Source organism: Saccostrea echinata, unplaced genomic scaffold (assembly GCF_033153115.1).
Source record: "Saccostrea echinata isolate AGI-Se365-2 ecotype Australia unplaced genomic scaffold, CSIRO_AGI_Sech_v1 ptg000023l, whole genome shotgun sequence".
In the NCBI taxonomy this organism is placed as follows: Eukaryota; Metazoa; Mollusca; class Bivalvia; order Ostreida; family Ostreidae; genus Saccostrea; species Saccostrea echinata.
Window position 1 is genome coordinate 7,056,532 of NW_026889772.1, and position 21,105 is coordinate 7,077,636.

A 21,105-nucleotide genomic window follows, 5' to 3' on the forward strand; every position below is an offset into this window, starting at 1 on the left:
AACTGATGTGGAAGCATCCTGGGGTAGTGTAGATTTTAAATTATTCAAATCATGACCCCCGGGGGTAGGGCAGGGCCACAATAGGGAATCCAAGTTTTACATTGAAATATGTAGTAAATAATTTTCTTCTCAAGAACTACTGGGCCAGAAAAGCTGAAACTTATGTGGAAGCATCCTGGGGTAGTGTAGATTCTAAATTTTTCAAATCTTGACCCCCTGGTGTAGGGTGGGGCCACAATAGGGAATCCAAGTTTTACATTGAAATATGTAGTAAAAATCTTCTTCTCAAGAACCACTGGGCCAGAAAAGCTGAAACTTATGTGGAAGCATCCTGGGGTAGTGTAGATTTTAAATTGTTCAAATCATTACCCTCGGGGGTAGGGTGGGGCCACAATAGGGAATCCAAGTTTTACATTGAAATATGTAGTAAAAATCTTTGAAAATCTTCTTCTCTAGAACCACTGGGCCAGAAAAGCTGAAACTTATGTGAAAGCATCCTGGGGTAGTGTAGATTCTACATTATTCAAATCATGACCCCTGGGGGTAGGAAGGGGCCACAATAGGGAATCCAAGTTTTACATTGAAATATGCAGGAAAAAATCTTTGAAAATCTTCTTCTCAAGAACCACTGGGCCAGAAAAGCTGAAACTTATGTGGAAGCATCCTGGGGTAGTGTAGATTTTAAATTGTTCAAATCATGAACCCTGGGGGTAGGGTGGGGCCACAATAGGGAATCCAAGTTTTACATTGAAATATGCAGAAAAAAATCTTTGAAAATCTTCTTCTCAAGAACCACTGGGTCAGAAAAGCTGAAACTTATGTGGAAGAATCCTGGGGTAGTGTAGATTCAAATTTTTCAAATCATGACCCTTGGGGGTAGGGCGGGGCCACAATAAGTACTACAAGGGGTGATCAGGTGAAAAACAGCAAGGCCAAAGTTACTCAGGTGAGCGTTGTGGCCCATTGGCCTCTTGTGTTATGATATGCTTTTTGAGGTTTTTATTGAGGCTAATAGGTACTAAATTATTGATTAAGAATGTCAATTTTGTGTGAAAATGAAGACGCATCTTACCTAGCTGCCACTATAACCATCATAAATATTGCTGTTGAGCAGTTCATGACCAGACATTTTTTGTTTACAGTGGGGCGTTTGATATTGAATGCTCACATACAGAATGTTTCAGGCATATGTGAATGCAAATTCAGCATTCAATAAAACACCAAGATATTGAATGCTAAAATTCTCTAGACTTTTACTAGTTTTTTTTTTTTTTATTTAATAGACTATTTATTAGTAGAAGGAATATGATAATACTCATTGATTTGTGTCCTTTATTAAATTATAGACACCTAACCTTCTCTAGAAAAATGATTTTCCTCTGTAACAGGAGGGAAGAAAAAGTGACAGACCAGACCAGGATTTAAACCCAGGATTCCTTAATTATAGACAGGTGCTGTACCAGCTGAGCTATCTAGGCACCAGCTAATAAACCTGCCTGACTGCCAAATTTCTCCCTCTTTAAATGAAAATGGTGCCTTGAAGAAGCCAACCTAGATTCTTTTGCCTGAAATGGCTGGAGTTTCACTTGAAAATCAAAGGATGGTCTGAACACACCAAATGTTCAGGAACAAGGTGATGGTCCAGCAGGTGTGTTCAATAGTGGCCAGACAGCTCACTAGTGGCAGAGCACCCCTCCAGAGCTCAGGGGGCATGGGTTCAAATCCTGGTCTGGTCGAATCATTTTAGAAATCTTCCTTTCTATTACAGTAACTATGTAACACGGACCTACTACTAAATATAACTTATTGTTATACCTTTAAGAAATGGTTCCTATCTTAATCTATACTAAGTCAAAAAATGTCTTAAATTTCCATTTTTTTACTGAGCGGTCATAAAAAAAATTGATGTTTGATATTGGACCTGTCTATTAGATATTGGACCACTTATGTCAAACTGTGGACAGAATCAGCTAAATCTCATTTGCAGTCATTGGTGTTCAACAGTGACGGAATGGACCAAGTTTAACCACAGTGTGGGTAAAGAAAATTTATACATCACGGAAGCCAGCACAATTAAGATGCATGTACCAGTATGCCAAAAAAAAAATAAAAAAAAATAAAAGGTATATTGGTCTGAACTTAAATTTCAAAAAAAGAAAAGGAATATATGGGACTGAACTAATTTGACATTACCGGCCCTTTCATTCATAGCAATGTTCATTAGGATTTAGCAGTCATAACATATCAGGGATGTATAGTAGGTACCTGGCAGTATGGGGACAGCCACTGCCTGATATGTGTATTATGAAAATTCCCTCTGAAGGGACCATGATGCCAGATGGATGCATAATTGCAGGGTATAGCACAGTGAGTTACCTAACTTATAATCAGCTAGGTTATTGGGTGGGTGGGGTTGGGGTCATGACATGGTTGATCAAACCTTGACCCTTAAGGCCAGAATTGATCAATATACACTGTTATCCAAATCTGATTGAAAGATATATATAGATCTATATAGGGATTTTAGGCCTATTGAACAGTTTATTTTTACAAAGTATGCATGCTTATGATATCCAGTTCAATTCGTTTATTTACCAATAATATATATCTAGACATCTCATATAATTATTTCCTCGCATTTGGGTACAAGTAACTAGGGCCCAAATAAATGCCATATATTCAATACTGTAACTATATCTATTGTTTCTTTCCCCTTTTCGGCACCCCGTAAATATAAGTGACGTCACGCATAATCCGCCATGTTGGTGTTGCACATTGAGGTGAAAAAAGTCGTCACTTGCGGTGTCTCGCTAAACAATCCTTGAATCTGGTCGTTACAGAAAAGGCAGGCACAGCCACTGGTACATTCAATGTGTAACAACGTACTGGTATGTATTATTTTATTATATTTTAACATATAAAAAATTACTTGATGTCGGGAAAGGAAATAAATCTGTTCACGCGAGGTTCAGTGAGTTCACATTCCAAATATTGGGACACGAGTTTGGTTTGAACCACATCGTTGCTCTTCTTTTGAAAGTCTGTCTGTTTATTGATTCAGTAAAATTTTCAGTAATTTAGTGTTTTTTCTAAACTTTTTCAACACAAACTTACATTTATAGCCTATATTGTTCAGGATTGGCAGTTAATTTCATTTTTTTCAAATGAAACTTACAGCGGTACTGTCTGAAGTAAGAAATTCTTTCCGATCTAAATATATATAAAGATAAATTGAGTGTCACGTTTTCAAAAGGTGTTAAAGGTATACAATATGCTGTTTTCTTAATTAGACATATCTTACCAGGGATTATTGTGCATGATGAAAGTTATCTCCCTTCATCTCTTACTCTTCATTTCAATTCTCTTCAGTCTTGCTCTCTTCGAGCTTTCTTTTCGGAAATATTTTATGTCATCAAACATGCAGTCACTTCAAGATATGCTGTGAGCTTTATAATAAGATCATAGATGGGGACATTGTTAACTAATTCTCTAATTTGTTGATGGATTTGTTCCAGCACTGTTCTTGACAACTTAGATTGATGCCGGTTCAATCTACGAGAGGAGATGGCTTTGATGAAAGAGAAATTTAATCTACTTTTTCCAAATTATTGAACTGAAAATTACAACTGTGCATGTATTTACAGTGGAGTCAATGTTGGAGAAATTATATGTTTTTGGTTCAGTCTGTTTATAGTACAATGTTCTGAAGTGATGACAGTTGGGAGACCTTTATTACAATTCAATTTAATATATAATAACAGGGAAATGAACCCATATAGAAATGTGTCAGGGTTCAGGATCTCATATCAACATGACATAGTATGAGAGGATATTATGTATACACCGATTTTGTGTATGTGGGCATAATAATTGACCTATTTTTTCAGGGCTTCATTTGTAACTGTACAAACTGAAAATAGATGACTTTCTGTAGCATACTTGGTCGTGAACTTTTTCTCTGTAAACTTTACACTTTTCTTCCTCACAGTTTTTTCCTCCTTTCCTTTTTTTTTTTTTTTTTTTTAAAAGCACTTGTTCATGTTGTCAGTCCTGAATGTCGTTAGGGGAATATTCTTTATAAATTTTTCTCAGATGGTTTTCATTATGAACTACTAGCCTTATCTTTAATTGATAAAATAAATCATAGAACTTTAAGGTAAGGCATGACATAATACAATATAACAGAGAAAAAAAAAGACATACATTACTGAAAATGACTATGTTAAAACACAGGATATAGAGTTCCCTTTATAAGTATAGTGAAAGTGATTCATGTAATTCAGTTTCATTTCTTGAATATTATCATTATTTAGGGGAAATTTCAACTAAACAAGTTGTTCACACTTTGCCAGTTTTTTGCTGTGTACAGACACAGTATGGGCATACTAATGTTTAAAATGTTCAGACAAGTTATAAATTACAAGTTATGTATAATTTATTCATATTTATTACATTGTTTGTAAGACACAAAAAACATATATGACGTGATGGTAAAGTTATTTGATAAGGACATTGTTCATTATGAAAGCACTGACCTCTAAGAGACAAGAGATTGTGTGTATTGAATCACATGCTTTCTTTCACAATACCTGAGGGTTGAGGTAAGTCTTGGCCGGATTACAATTAGAAAGAGCCAGAAGTGATTGCTAAAACAATTCCATGATCTGTTGTCACTTTTACGTGGATTTTACATTTAATGAGCATTGACTATGTGGAGGTAAAGTAGTAATTAAGGATAAAATATAACGATGAACAAGGTTTTAATTAGTCATTTTTCTGGTACTTTCTAAACATTTGGAAACTTAAATAGATTTTTTTGTTTGAATTTATAGCTTTTCTTCACTTTCCAAATATACCAGTATTAAAACTTTTTGAGATCTTTGGATAATTCATCTAGAGTTAATTTGTCACTTATGCCCTGTTCACACGGAGAGTTTAGTTCGAATTAAACGTAAGTTACTGCGAATTAAATTTGAACCGTGTTCACACGGAGAATTTAATGCGAATTATTTTAATTCGAATTAATTTACTGCACATTAAATTACTTCGCATTAGCTCCGTGTGAACACTAAGCGAAGCTAATTCGAATTAAATTTTGACGCATGCGTAAGGGCAGAATTTAGTCAAAGACCACTTGTCGGTGGTCAGATATAGTAACTTGTGCTATTTTTGAGTGGAAAACCAAAGAAAATTATGTTAATCAATAAAATGTGTACAGACACTATGACATTATGTAAAATGTACCTGCTCTGCACAATGTGACGTGATTTGAAAATGACGTCATAATAGGCTTACAGAATAGCCTTACTGTAGAAATATAATTTAATTCACATTAGTTTACTTTGCATTAGCTCTCCTGTGAACGCAATCTAATTCGCATTAGTTTAATTTGCATTAGTTTACTTCGAATTAATTTACTGCGAATTAAACTCGTGAACAGGGCATTAATCTAGTATGATATGAATCAGTAATATTATTTCTTATCAGAATAATATGCTCTTCATCCATTAGACAACAGACATGATGGTCCTGCCATTTATATATTTTTGTGATGGCAGTAGGAAAAAGTCAGACTTGGCAGTAAAATATAAAAGGCAATTTATTTAAAAAATAATATGATAGCGTTATCTTTTCATCTCAATGATCGTGAATTATTTATGTTGTTACTTTCTAACTCCATCAATTTAGAGTAGCAATCTCTTTTATGCCAGCCTGCCCAAATAAAATATGCAACTCATTCAAAAGCTAAAGAATGGTCATTTTAATATGAAGTAAATAAATGACAGTAAAACACAATGTATTTACCGAACAAATTTGTTCAAAATGTGAAGTGGTACTTAATGTAATTCATCAGTTTATACATCACATAACTAGTAAAAATATCAGTGGCACATTTTTGGCTTATTAAAGGGACTGCACCTAAAAGTATACAGTGCCTACAAAGCCTGGAAAACGGCTCCTAAGTGACATAATCATTAATCAATTAACAGCACTGGCATAATCTTTAAACAACAACATGACAGAGATTAGATTAATAAAACATACAAAACTAAACTGCATTGGTCCTTAAACAAAATATGTGTCAGTTAATATTTGGTTTGTTACTGACTGTCCAGAAAAATATGTTGGATTGTTGAAGAAGGATTAGAGCCCCCTTTAGTCTTGATCAACCAAAAACATATTTCTCTGGACAGACAGTGATAAACTTTATAACTAATTTATTTTGCCAAGGACCAATTACTGTCAACTTTTTTTTGTTTTGATTTCTCTACAGTTATCTTTGCAAATCTCTATAGCATTTCCAAATAAGTTCAAAATTATAAATATTTTGAGTTTTTTAACAAATAAATAACCTCTTTTTGTGTATTTAATAGATATTAATCCACCATGTACGGTAGCCATGTCTAAATACTTGATACTTGCTGTCCATATAAGTATAGACAGCAGCCATGATGCTGACAACTATTATCCAATGAAAGAGCGATATTTAAGTCTGAGACAAAATAAATTTCTGTAGCCAGCTAACTAACTAATAATAAACAACAGGACCAGTTGTAAAATGATAAGGTGATGAATATAACCTATGGAACTTCATTATCAAATGTTTTCTGATGCACTTTAAAACAAATGAGATTGACCCAGTTCTCATGCTTCATTCAGCTGACCAACATGTGATGAGAGTGTACTACACTCAGACTGGTACTCTCTTGTACAAAGTCTGTTGATGTTAGGAGGGCCGCAGCTCTCTCTCCTTTAAGGTAAACAAAACGGAACATTGATAGCTTGTCAGGTGAACATATATAGGGATGATATAGAATGGCATTGATAACTTGTCAGGTGTACATATATAGGGATAATATAGAATGGAATGGTTTGTTGTCAGAATAGGTGTGTCAACTCTCAAGGATCGAAGGCTAGATTTGAGATTCTAAATTGTCAGCTGTATGATTAAACTAGCTAATTCAATGGGTGCAATAAATCTTGTAAGTATAATTGACCAGAAAAGAAAAAAAAACAGAGGCAGTATCTATAGTCTTACTGATGAATTACACCTACACAAGTACATATAAATGTGTATTATGTATGTGTATACTACAGAGATGTTCTGAAATAGCTGTAATCAAGGCTTGTAGTCATGGTTAACCAAGCTGTCACCATAAGGAAGTTAAGTAGTTCTTGGGAGAGAGTTTTTGAAAGATCATGTGAATTAATTACTTTCTCTACTTCATACTTTGCCAGCTGTATACCGACTGTGCCCCAGTAGCACATTTACATAGAATATTCTGTTTACGAGGAAAAGTGGTGTGATGATTATTTAATGTGTAGCTCATTCTAGAGTTGCAGTTAATATCTATCAGTAACTTATTTTGAACACTTAGTCAAAGCTGTTGACAATTAGATTATAAGTATTCTTTATTAAAATGAACCCAATTCTGGTAGTTATAATGGCAGATCATTGGCATGCTCTACTGAAATTGAATGAATTTCCCACTGCTATTAATAGTCAAAATATTTGGAATAAATGTCCTGATAAAGTGCTATCTTTAAAAGTATAAAATCCAGCTGAACATTTCTCTTTGATGTAGGAACAATAGGGAGTTTTGGGAAATGATGGGAATTCCAGTAGTATTACATTGTCTTTTTATTGTGGTTAAGGAAGGTCCTGCTGAATTCACTGTCTTTTCTGACAGTTTATTATCATGATTATTATTCAGTTCTGAGCGTCTGAGCTATGTAGGGCTAGTCACATTGCTCTTGTAAAGGGCTGGTGAGATAGCAGGGAGTTGTGTTGCTTACAATCTGTTTTGGATGTATTTTCTGGATCAGATGAAAGACAAAATACAACTTAAATGAGTCTCCAATGTTGAGAGTCAGATAAATACACCTACGTGTTTGTGAATGACCTCTCTCTCTACAATCGCTAAGAAGGATATTGAAGTAGCATACGCTTCATTCATGGTTTGAAAGTTCATTGTATTGAAAATTCTAAGTATGCAAAGTTTAAATACCAGACCTGTAGAGGCTGAAAGATTAAAAGGCTGTGTAGTGGTTATTTAAATCGTTCAGGTGGTGGTCTTGGGAAAACTTGCTACAGTGTAAAAATTAGCTAAAGCATACAAGTCTTCTGAAATCACTTCTGAATTATGTAAGTATTATTGAAATTTAAGGAGTGGTGTATTTGCATGTGATTTGATTAGAGATGCAATTTATCATTTGTGGGGAGAAATTGTTCTATTGGACTAAGAGCTATTACATGTATAATATAAGCTGGATGTCGGCCACAAGTGTGACTTCTCCCAATATTCCTTATTGTGACTGACAATGCACTATAAACATGATATTTGTTGTTTGTGAGCGAGGAACAAATCTGCATTCCATCTTCATAATTGTTTACATCTGCCATTGGTTGGAGCTTCAAACCTATTGTTTGCACAGACATTGGGTGATATTGTGCTGGGTTATTGTACATGCAAAGCTATAGAGAGATTTGACTGAAAATCCCTTTCAGGTGAGAAGTTGTAGGAAAGTTCTGATATACAGGGTGTAAATGTGAGTCATGATTTACTGTGTATAAATGTGATTTTCATTAACAGTTACCCCATTGACAAGGAGGAAGTTAACAGAAAAATAACAACACCCTGTTGTATAAAACTGGATAAGCTGTCAGTGTGGTATATTTAGACAATCTTTTGTTTTTACTTCATATACCAAGGTTTATTTACTTACACTTTGATTGAAGGGAATGTACTGTGTTCCATGCATGGCCAGTTTGTTGGTTGAAATAGGCTGAGGTAAATAGTATTAAAATGTGTCAGCTAGTAGCTTTCTGGGCTATTACATCCATGATGTCTGAGTGATTAGCCTGAACTGTGAAGAGGTTTGAGTGACATCTTGTTTTTGTGATGTTTTGACTTGTTCATTGAGGTCATGAGACAGTTGGTACTTGTTTCGATGAGTAATTTGTTGTTTGTTTGTTAAGTGAAGAGGACATGACCTGAGTGTAAGTCCACAGAAACTGGCGAAAATTAATGGAAAATTGCTTATTCAAGTTGTGGGAATTTAAAAAAAACAGATTAATTAACACAAACCTAATATACTTGGAAACTGTTCTCAGACTGCACTGTATAACTTAAGGCACATGAAATTAGAATTTAAAATATTCAGATACCTCTCCATGCTAAATTGTCATAATTGTGCATGCCTTGTCATTCATAAAGGTTGTAAAAATGTTGAAGTATTCTGAAAATAGATTAAATGGACACGTCATTAACACTAAATATAGTCCTAAATGTCACACCTGAGTTAGAAAAGATAGTTTGTTTTTGCAATAAGTAAACGTTTTTGACCTCGTTTTTTACTCGAGCTAAGGAGGTTTTTCAGGCTGGTATTTAAACATTTACAATATTTACTTGTTTGAATGACAACAAATACAGATTTCCCAGATTTTCCAAGCAAAAAGAGTTCCTGAATGTTCTAGTTTCAATCATATATCAGCTGTTTGTGTTGAATTGAGTCGTAGTGTTCCAAGAGACAAGAGAGATTATCAATCACTGCATGCTCACTGCATATCCCTCTGTTTTGGTTTTAATCTGTTGAGGTAATAATGTGCCATGCTTCTCCTTAATTTTCACGTTATTTGTAGAATGAGTAGTAATAAAAGAATACAATATTTGTTAGCTTCTTTGATCATTATAGTATTATTATGTTTCAGCATTGTTCACAAGTTTAAAATTATTTTTCTATCAGCAGTACTTCCTTGTTTTGGTCAAATTAGGTCTATAAACAGATAGTTATTGTACACAGTGAAGAAGACACTGTAGATAAACCTTGGTAACTGGGAAATGTTTTAAAGGAAATATTTGTGTTTACAGTTGATGAGAGACCCGAGAGGACTAGTACAAGTGAGGGACAGCTTGGTGACAGAATTTGTCCTATGTCCATCTCTACTGACCGATTGCTGCAGTGTTCAGACTGAGGTAAGAACTCTTGTCACAGTGTCACAGCTCTATAATCAAAATTATACACAGTGGGGGGCATCTTTTTTAAAATGATTTACATTAGAGCCATTTAGAGGGTGCTAGGGATTTAGCATTGTATGTGGTGGATCCATTGGGGATGGAATGTGAAAGTGACAGTTCATTTCATTCTTGGATTAATATTTCTCATAAATCATACTAATGATATACTTTTTTGTAAACCATGCATCTAAGACTTGAATTATCTGAAGCAAATGAAGCCATGGAACTTAGTGGTTAATACCTAATTTGTTTTTTATGTACCTATCATGCAGTTTTGATTTTAAAAAAGAAAATCTTTTGTGATACATTATTCAGCAGAAATACTGGTGTTTACTGAAAAATTTAATTAGAGAGCTTTGGTACATTCCATATTTCTGCATTGTCATCCTAGAGCCATCATTGAATTAGGTCTGGTTCAAAGCAATAAAGCAGCAAAACTATGACAGGGCTATTGTAGACAGATAAGGGTGCATAGTTAGACTGAGTGTGTGGGAACAAGTAAGAAACAAGGTGGTCGACAAAGGAGAGTGATTAGGAGTGTATGTGAAATCAGAATCTTCCACTGCGTGAGAGACATGGGCCTATTACAGGGATTGCCTCAATGGGGATCTAACACTAGGGTGTCACCTACTTCACTAGTAATGACACAGATTAGGTAGCAGCAGGCTTTTTATAATACCTGTTATTATGTTGTTAAAACATTCTCCAAGGTTAAGAAGATGAGTTAGAATGTAACATAGGTGGGGTCTGTCTGTATTCAAATAGTGCATTGAAAAATATGACAGGATAATCTGGGAATTGAGAAGGCACTATTAATGACTTACCAATTTTGAACAGAGAACTTTTGTTGTAAGTGAAACAGTAGTTTGGGTAGATTTAAAAGAAGTCAATTTTTGTATATTTATAAATTCCATATTCGATGTATTTGATATCATTTAAATTGTTTTTCTTTTTCTCTTGCAGTTCAGAAGTGAATTTGGTCACACATATATGGAGTTTGTCACAAACAGTGGCGACTATTGCCAGGCTCAACACGTATAATTTGTAGGAGAATTAGGGAATTGTTCAGTGGCTGCCAAATTCTCGGTGCTTCACCCCTCATTTTACTATATTGTGGATCACTTTTGTTTTGTCAAACACTGATGGGGTAATTGTGCTAGCTACTGTGGGGACTTTGGATTCCACCCATTTGTCTTTCATCTAGAAAAAAAATTTCATGTACATGATGGGATTTTCCTAAATCTCGTTTTCGAGTGACTTGGAAACAAGATTTCTTGCATGTAAAATTATAAAGCACTGTCAGCTGCCCTGGAACAGCTTTATTTATTTTTCGATTTGGAGTAAAATCTCATTTGTAAATGACCGCCATGAAAGCCAGGCGCCCAGAACCCGCTGAAATCGAGTTCAAGAACATGCGTTTCTTGATCATGGATCGCCCAACTGACTCGACAATGGATAAGTTTATTGAGGTTTGTACTCATTTTCTGTGATATGATTTTACATTGTATACTTTATATGTAGATTTAAATGTTGCAGGATATCTATGTACCAGTACATGAAGTATGGTTCAAATGAATTTTCATTATTTCAGTTTTCCTCATGCATTAAAGAAAAGTTTGTTGGAGTTCTTTTAAGTTTAAGCTTATTTGATTGAGTCAGAGGCTTAAGTGGGCTCTTCTGATCAAAGTTTGTTCAGCGGATATATATCTGACTGTCTGAATGCAGTGTACATATTTAAACATATATTTGTATTGCATAAACTTTTTAATAATTTATTTTCTCCAAAATCATGAGCTGATATCATCTTGCCACAAAGCATACTTGGAAAAGAGGAGTTCTGAGCCAGATTCAATCTTGTTCAAAAGACTATGCCTTTTTCTGAGGAAAGGTTACAAATAGTAAAAATTTGGCATAGTCATTAAAAATCCTCTGTTCAGATGATGATATTGTTGAAGCTATGTTCTTGTAACGTAGAATCCACAATAGTGGAGTTTTATGCATCTTTATAATCATTTCTAAGGAAGTGAAAAATGATGACTTAGAAGAGCTTTCCGTCTCTTGGGCCTTGTTAAGCATACTAAGTTTAAATATCTTTTGCATGCGTGTAGCCGTAAAAATGAAAGGTTAATATGAATAACTTTTAACATTTATATTACAGGAATTGAAAAAGAGGAGAGTTAAAGATGTAGTTAGAGTTTGTGAACCAACTTATAAAACAGAAAAACTAGTGCAAGAGGGAATTCGTGTATTGGTGAGTTACCATGTTTACTGATTATACTAAAAGGATATGTTGATGTGTTATGTTATCCACAAAGGGAGCTCAGAATGGACCAAAAAGAAATCTTGATCCATCAATGGTTTATAACCCCTTAGCCTGTGGATTTACTAATGCAAGTTTTACTAAATCTGATAACTGATTCAGGTTTATATTGTATTATAAAATGACAACATTCTTAAAAAACTTTTATATGGAGTATGGACTATATTCAGTAGATGTAGTGTGTTTGAAGCTTAAAAAATGCATCTGTGGTGACCACAAAGTTCAACAATTTGAATGTTAACCTAAAATCCACCCTGATTCTTTTTCTAAAGTATAATAAATTTTAAAACCTATTGTGGTTAGGCCGAGGATTGTGCTGTTGTCATTGGAATAATAAGTCAGTGTGAAAGCAGTATTCATTAACCCTTAGATCATTTTACATGTAGGCTTTCCTTACTAACCTCCCCCCTCCCCCCCCCCCCCCCCCCCAAAAAAAAAAAAAAAACCCTACAAACTCGCGTAGACCTTTGAGTCAGACATGGTTCATTGGTCCATATTCAAGTTCATTCAAGCTTATAAACACTAGCATTGATCTAATATGTCATTGACCCGCATTGATTGCATGTATTTTACTGTTTTAGGTACACATATTTTAAGTGCACAATTTACCAAGGAAGTAGATTAGATTTTGTAAAGACAAGGGGATTTCAAAGACTCCAAGGAGATATAGAAGGTCACTTAAAATATGTTTCTGGGACTTTAGTTGAGATGAAAATAAACATTACAAAACCAGGGCAAGCTTATAAAACTCTCTTCCTTGTTGAGGACAAATCTTGTTTCTGTACACACAGCCATTGGTTGTCTAAGCTACCAGAGTGCAAGAGCAGTCTACATTCATTCCAGACTTGTCAAGGAGATTAAAGCATTTAACAATCACCTGTCCTTGATTAGGAATTAGGCAGATTAATTTTTTTCTTCACCTAGAACAAACTTCTGGCTCCTGGTTAGAAGCAAAAAAATTTTTTATAGGATCAGCAACCTTAATTTCAGAGTACCTATTGATCCTTTTGATACCACTGCAAGTCAAATGTAATTTCCATATTTACCATGATTGTAAATAGAGGATATTCAATGTTTTGTAGATGAATATGGAATTTATTTCATGAGTGGGACAGGATTTTTTGATTTGCGAAGCACGAGTGAAAATATCAAAAAATCCTGTCTCACGAGTGAAATAAATTCCATATTCATCTACAAAACATTGAATTTTCTGTTTATTACATTTTCTTTGATTTTCCCTTTGCCTCTGTCTTTTCTTAACACAGTGTCATAGGCTTGACGTCATAGTTGAGCGGTTGAGACGTCATAGCTTAGAAGTTGTGTGTCAGTTTGAAAACATTACATAGCATGGATTTTAGCAATATATATAGGAAGAAATTTGCAGTTTTAGCTCTATTAAGATGCTTAGTTACTATCTCTATCTTATGACAGGCCAGAAATTATTTTTTACTTACTTTGATATCCTTTCACACTGTGATAGAATATCATTTTTGGTATCCTTTCACACTGTGAGAGAATATCACTTTTATTCAATAAATAAATCACAGTATTTCACTGTTGAAAATGTAATAAAAAGGCAAAATAAGATGAAATTATCATATTTTAAGAAAGTTCATCTAAGGAAAACTTCTGTAGTGTTTTATTTTTTCTGTCCTTGGACCACAGCGCAATGTATAGGGCCACATGACTGGTGGTGATAGTGCAGTGTATAGGTTCACATGGATGGTGGTGATTGTGCAGTGTATAGGACCACATGACAGGGTTCGACACTAACGTTAGTCCATTAGTCTCAGACTAATACATTTTAATTCGGACTAATAAAATATGTGGCTAATTAGTCCGAACGGACCAATAAAAATTTCTGAAAAACAATATGAATAAATTACCGATGTCGACAACTTTTACTGGAAAACCCCACGTGTATTTTTAGATTTCTAGCTTTTGGCGGGTAGTTACGCAATGATGGGTCAATTCAGCACTTAATTTTTTGACTGATCGATATGAAGTATAAGGTTTTAGCGATCATGATTTAGTATGACACTTTTAAGAAAGATGTAGGACGTTTTGGATGTAATGTAAAGACAAAAACGAGATCGGGAATACGATCGTACTCGCTGATTGCAGGTTTCAATGAATCTGTGGAATAATATATTTCATGTAAATACTTTGTTTATTAAAAAAAAAAAAATACATATATTAATTGTCACGTTAAATCAGTGTTAAAAAACATTGATGTTTCTTTTTTTTTTTTTTCTTTGACGGACTAATAAAATCGCGTGCGGACTAGTAAAAGTAATGAAGCACTAGTCCGGCTGGACTAAAGCCTTAAAAAGTTAGTGTCAAACCCTGCATGACTGGTGGTGATAGTGCAGTGTTAGTGTATAGGGTCACATGACTGGTTGTGATAGTGCAATGTATAGAGCCACATGACTGGTGGTGATAGTGCAGTGTATAAGGACACATGACTGGTGGTGATAGTGCAGTGTATAGGGCCCTATGATATGACTGGTGGTGATAATGCAGTGTATAGGACCACATGACTGGTGGTGATAGTGCAGTGTTAGTGTATAGGGCCACATGACTGGTGGTGATAGTGCAGTGTTAGTGTATAGGGCCACATGACTGGTGGTGATAGTGCAATGTATAGGACCACATGACTGGTGGTGATAGTGCAGTGTTAGTGTATAGGGCTACATGACTGGTGGTGATAGTGCAGTGTATAAGGACACATGTCTGGTGGTGATAGTGCAGTGTATAGAGCCACATGACTGGTGGTGATAGTGCAGTATATAGGGCCCCATGACTGGTGGTGATAGTGCAGTGTATAGGGCCCCATGAATGGTGGTGATAGGGCTGTGTATAGAGCCATATGACTGGTGGTGATTTTGCAGTGTATAGGGCCCCATGACTGGTGGTAATAATGCAGTATATAGGGCCACATGACTGGTAGTGCTAGTGCAATGTATAGGGCCACATGACTGTTAGTGATAGTGCAGTGTACAGGGCCACATGACTGATGTTGATAGTGCAGTGTATAGGGCGACATGTCTGGTAGTGATAGTGCAGTGTATAGGGCCCCATGACTGTTGTTGATAGTGCTGTGTATAGAGCCACATGACTGGTGGTGATAGTGCAGTGTATAGAGCCACATGACTGGTGGTGATAGTGCAGTGTATAGAGCCACATGACTGGTGGTGATAGTGCAGTGTATAAGGACACATGACTGGTGGTGATAGTGCAGTGTATAAGGACACATGACTGGTGGTGATAGTGCAGTGTTTAAGGACATATGACTGGTGGTGATAGTGCAGTGTATAGGGCCACATGACTGGTGGTGATAGTTCAGTGTATAGGGCCATATGACTCTGGGTGATAGTGCAATGTATAGGGCCACATGACAGATTTTGATAGTGCAGTGTATAGGGCCACATGACTGGTGGTGATAGTGCTGTGTATAGAGCCACATGACTGGTGGTGATAGTGCAGTGTATAAGGACACATGACTGGTGGTGATAGTGCAGTGTATACTGAGTATTGCACTGATGGTGATAGTGTAGTGTATAGGACTATAGAGCCATTTGAAATTCAGTTATCATGTATACAAGCAACTCAGACCTTGTGGTAACAATGTGGCAATGTATAGGGTCTTGTGAAAGCAGTGGTTTATATAAGTCCTTTATATTTCTTTGTTAATTTATGTCGTAGCTGTTAGGTGATAACAAGTGAATAAGACTCTGCTTAGTCTGGGTGTCAAGTTGACTTTTGTTCTCTAAACAACACATAGTTTTGCAGATTTGGGAGACTTTAAATATACTGCAGAGAAAAAGAGGATTACTGAGGGAGAGACAAGGCCCAGTTTACCCTGTTTAACCTCAGACATTTAATTGTTTGTCAGCTTTGTACACCTGGGATTTCAACTTTTTACTCCAAAGGGAAGTTCTGATTCAAAGAATACATTGATTAAAAAGATTTCCCACAAACAGAATCTGAAACTCTGTCTGGTGTGATAACATGAAGGCAGTGAGCCTTAGCAAATTGATCTTCCAGGGTTTGAATTTCCATGGTAATGTATTAGTGTATTTTATTTTGATGCTTTTATGCAAAATATTTAACATGTACAATCAATCGATAGTAGGCAGAAAAGATGGAGTTCAGTGCTCTGAGTGATGTTGAAGGGTCATTGGACTTGAGCATAAAGAAAATGTTATGGGGGTCTGACAGCTGTAGTTTTATGTTTTTCTGTATTCAACACCAGTTGTAAGAATTGTAAGGAATAACTATGAATTCTTTGCATAAAGGTTTTGTTGTCTTTAGAACAATTGATGCGTATAAATTCCAGGTCATTGACTATAATTTTCAATTCTTCTATTTTGTGTTTATTACATTTGGAGGACCTCTAAACATGATATCCTAAATGACAATTATATATTTGAACTTTGGTATCTCGAACATTGAAATATCGAGTACCATGGATATGTCGAAGTGATTTTGAAGTAAAAAACACTTATTCCTAAAGATTTTTTTTACCCTGGATATCTCAAATCCTCATTATCTCGAAGTGTTTTCTTGGTCCCATCAAGTTGGAGATAACGAGGTTTGATTGTATGTATCAGAGAACCTCTTTTATGTACATGAATGTACTGGAGTACAGCCCTATTGAGACTTAATAGTCCTGATGAGTAGTAATTATTACTTTACTTCTGATTGTAGGACTGGCAGTTTGATGATGGTAATCCACCCCCTGGAGAAGTGGTTGATGAATGGTTCAATCTGCTCAAGACCCGCTTCAAAGAGGAACCAGGCTGTTGTGTGGCCGTTCATTGCGTGGCTGGACTTGGGAGGTAAGCTTGTGATGTAGATGTGAGGTAAGCTTGTGCTGTAGATGTAAGGTAAGCCTGTGATGTAGATGTGAGGTAAGCTTGTGCTGTAGATGTGAGGTAAGCTTGTGATGTAGATGTGAGGTAAGCTTGTGCTGTAGATGTGAGGTAAGCTTGTGATGTAGATAAGAGGTAAGCTTGTGCTGTAGATAAGAGGTAAGCTTGTGATGTAGATGTGAGGTAAGCTTGTGATGTAGATGTGAGGTAAGCTTGTGATGTAGATAAGAGGTAAGCTTGTGATGTAGATGTGAGGTAAGCTTGTGATGTAGATAAGAGGTAAGCTTGTGATGTAGATGTGAGGTAAGCCTGTGCTGTAGATGTGAGGTAAGCTTGTGATGTAGATGTGAGGAAAGCTTGTGATGTACCGGTAGATAAGAGGTAAGCTTGTGATGTAGATGTGAGGTAAGCTTGTGCTGAAGATAAGAGTTAAGCTTGTGATGTAGATGTGAGGTAAGCTTGTGATGTAGATGTGAGGTAAGCCTGTGATGTAGATAAGAGGTAAGCTTGTGATGTAGATGTGAGGTAAGCTTGTGCTGTAGATGTGAGGTAAGCTTGTGATTTAGATGTGAGGTAAGCTTGTGCTGTAGATGGGAGGTAAGCTTGTGCTGTAGATATAGAGGATGGTTTTAAGTTTAAGCAGATGTGTGGAAAATTGATGTGTTCTTAACCCCAAATAATGGAGAAAAAAAAATATTGTGATAAATAGATATTAATCATTAAAAACCTATTGTGTCTCTGTAGACATGTCATGAATGTAGACATAATTATGATGTGTTATACATTTCTTTTGCAGGGCACCAGTCCTAGTAGCCCTTGCACTGATTGAATGTGGAATGAAGTATGAAGATGCAGTTGAATTAATCAGAGAGTAAGCTTTAATGTATTTGACTAATACTATCTTGAAATTCAGTAGTTTTGAATACTTTTTGATCACTTGTGTGACTCAGGTGAACTCTTCCTATTTTCATCAGTACTGGTCTGGTATGTACCATGAGTAAAAAAAAAAAAGAACAAAAAAAAGAGTGACAGTCTTCTGTGGAATCATTAGAATTCATGGGGGCAAATTTTCGTGGATTACAGGTTCGTGGGACATAATTTCATGTACTCTCTTATACCTACAAGAAGGATATATGACTTTGTAACCCTAGTTTATTAATTTGTGGAGGATGTTAATTTGTGGATGAGAGGTACCCATGAATTCCACGAAAATGGAGCCACCACAAAATCTAATGATTCCACAGTATTCCTTATGCCAGAGGTATGGGATTAAAACATTGAAATAAATGTTTACCATAAAAAAAATCTTCTTTACTCTTGGATAACTTGATAGACAAACAGATTGTATATCTATAATGTTGAAGGAGCTGCCTTAGAACCAAAGTTTTGGAATCCTAACCCCTTTTATCATGAATATAGGGCTTTATTTCATTTCCCAAAGATTCGTGTAAGATAAAAAAAAAAACCCACTAACTTCTTCTTGCCTAGATTTTTGATTGCTATATAAACTACTACTAGATAAGCTGATGGCTTATTCATAAGGAGCTATTATTTCTACACTGAATAATTTTCACATTTCCTCCTAGTCATTGGTCCAGGCCTCAGGTTGAGCTTAGTTGTATAATGGTGAAAATCATTAAATGTATTGATCTTTGAGAAATCTTTTTTGGACCTGGGTATATGGAAGACAGATCATTTAGATGCCTTTGAGAGTAACGAATCTCCAACCAAACTTCTTTTTATTTTGGTTTCAAAGTCCATCTACTTTCCCCGAGGTAAGGTCTAAAAGAATGCATTAAAAATCTTCTTCATGGAAAACATAATATGGTTTACTTGATTATATGCACTGTTGTCCTCCTAAAAAATGTGAAAGTCATTTACATTAAGTGTATAGTGTTCATGCCCCAAGGTGACCATACTTATTCTTGATAATATGAAAAAAAAACTGAGTCTCTGCTAAGCTTATAACATGTGAAGCTTACGTATGACACAAAGGTTGATTATGCCTGCTCTAGGGTATTCGGATGACCTTTTAAGTTTATTGCTGTGACCTGTATGATGATACTATTGAGTTGCCCATATGAGAATTTATAATATATAAAAAATGTATTTGTGTAAACTTTTCATTTTTGAGAACTTTAATTTAGTGTAATCGGAGGCTCTGCTCCAGAAAATTTCATTCTAATGACTTGCATTTATTTGTATTCCTCAAGATTTTATACAACAATAATCAACTTCATAAAAATTTTGTCTGGCTTATAAAGACCAAATAAATATCTCCTGGAATATGGTGTCATGAAAATTTGGTGATCAACAGTAATAACATTGCTCTAAACATAAAAGATTTCCATGTGATTTGTAGAAAGAGACGGGGAGCTATCAATGCCAAGCAGTTAATGTTTCTGGAACACTACCGTCCAAAGTCTCGATTGAAGCAGCGTGGTAATGGACATAAGCAATGCTGTGTAATGTAGCTCTATCAATTTGGAAAGCTTGTCTTTAGTAGCAGCCATCATCAATTAATTCTTTTATTTCATACTAAACATGCTGAATTTGTGATATGTACATCTTTTAAAAAAAAAAATTGAAGTATTTTTTGTTGATATTCCAATTGTTTCATGTTGTAATTATTTAAATTATCCAGTTTAGTGTGTTATTCAGTGTTCTGTACATGAAATGCCATAAATGAATTGGAATGTGTATAAAATATCCAGCTTTTACTTTTGTAATCTGTTAGAAGAATTTCTATTTGTCGAGCCATTGGGATAACTTTATTTTGCTCAGTTATATCATTTGACCATTTGTCTGAGAAAATTGACAAGCTTACAGTACCATCCCCCACCCCTCACCCAAATTAAAAAGGGAATTTTTTTGACACATGGTGTGTTGGAGTCAGCTGTTTTACAAACATTATTTGTTTGCGATATTGTCAAGTCCAGTAAACTACATACTTGCCATGCAGTGTTTAAGATGTAGAATTGTGTTCAAGAAATATAAATTATTACCACACATAAGTATCACACAACTCATTTAGTTAACACTGCTATGTATGTGTACACAGATATCTGTCATGTTCTCTCTGTCATCTCTTATATTCAGAGGAGGATTTCATTGTCCATATAAACTGTAATAAGGCTTTTAAATCATTTTGGTGATTGGTTTTTAGTCTCCAAATCTTTTTGTTATTCATTGTAATGACTTTTTGAAGATAAATCTGCTGCCATTGTGCTATTTTAAAATTGTATTTTTATTTGAATGGATTGTAAAATATATTTTTGATTCAAAACATTTAATTTTCTAATACCTATACATCATAATATCAACAAATATATGGAGATGGGTGAAACCAATAGTTGTTAAAAAAAACAACATATAATTAGACCTATGGTTTGTTGAATACATGGATCATATATTTTCATGGAATACAGAAGTAGGTTATCTCCCATCAGACCTCACAGTTTTAATACAACATTGCAGTGGAGGAGATCACTCATAGCATTGGACTTTGTATTGGTGCTTCCCCCTCCTAAAATCTTATGTTTGTCAGAAATGTAACTTTTAATGTTTTACTATGGCCCTTGGTATTTAATAGGTTATGAATGCCTTTATTATATATTTTTTCATTTGCATCATTACTATTGGTGTACATATATATATAAGTTATCAGTATGTATGTTAAGGGCAATAAAAATTAATTTCAAAATTGAAAATGGCATTCTTTTCAATAAAGCTAAATGGAGGGAGAACAGAGTAATAGATTACTCTGTTCTGTTAGGTACAGTAGTTTGGTGTACAGACTTGTATAGTGTCATGCCACAGCAGGCAAGGTATCATCGAGGAGAACTGTAATGTAGGTGGACAGATGAGGATAATACCATGCTACAGCAGGCAA

The 21,105-nt window shown here is 35.1% G+C and overlaps 1 protein-coding gene across 4 annotated transcripts; it reads left to right on the forward strand.

The window, feature by feature from the left end:
• The first annotated feature begins 2,729 nt into the window (after window positions 1-2,729).
• Window positions 2,730-20,923, forward strand: LOC133191134 (protein tyrosine phosphatase type IVA 2-like). 4 transcript variants are annotated; one of them, XM_061326838.1, is made up of 7 exons: window positions 2,730-2,888; window positions 9,873-9,977; window positions 10,983-11,488; window positions 12,178-12,270; window positions 17,050-17,180; window positions 18,010-18,084; window positions 19,576-20,923. In XM_061326838.1, the coding sequence occupies exons 3-7, from the start codon at window positions 11,378-11,380 to the stop codon at window positions 19,685-19,687; spliced, it is 522 nt and encodes a 173-aa protein (XP_061182822.1). In that variant the 5' UTR covers window positions 2,730-2,888; window positions 9,873-9,977; window positions 10,983-11,377; the 3' UTR covers window positions 19,688-20,923. The 4 variants fall into 4 exon arrangements, with proteins under 4 accessions (XP_061182822.1, XP_061182823.1, XP_061182824.1 ...); XM_061326839.1 differs by lacking the exon at window positions 2,730-2,888 and adding an exon at window positions 8,316-8,509; XM_061326840.1 differs by lacking the exon at window positions 2,730-2,888 and adding an exon at window positions 8,648-8,672.
• Window positions 20,924-21,105: the final 182 nt, after the last annotated feature.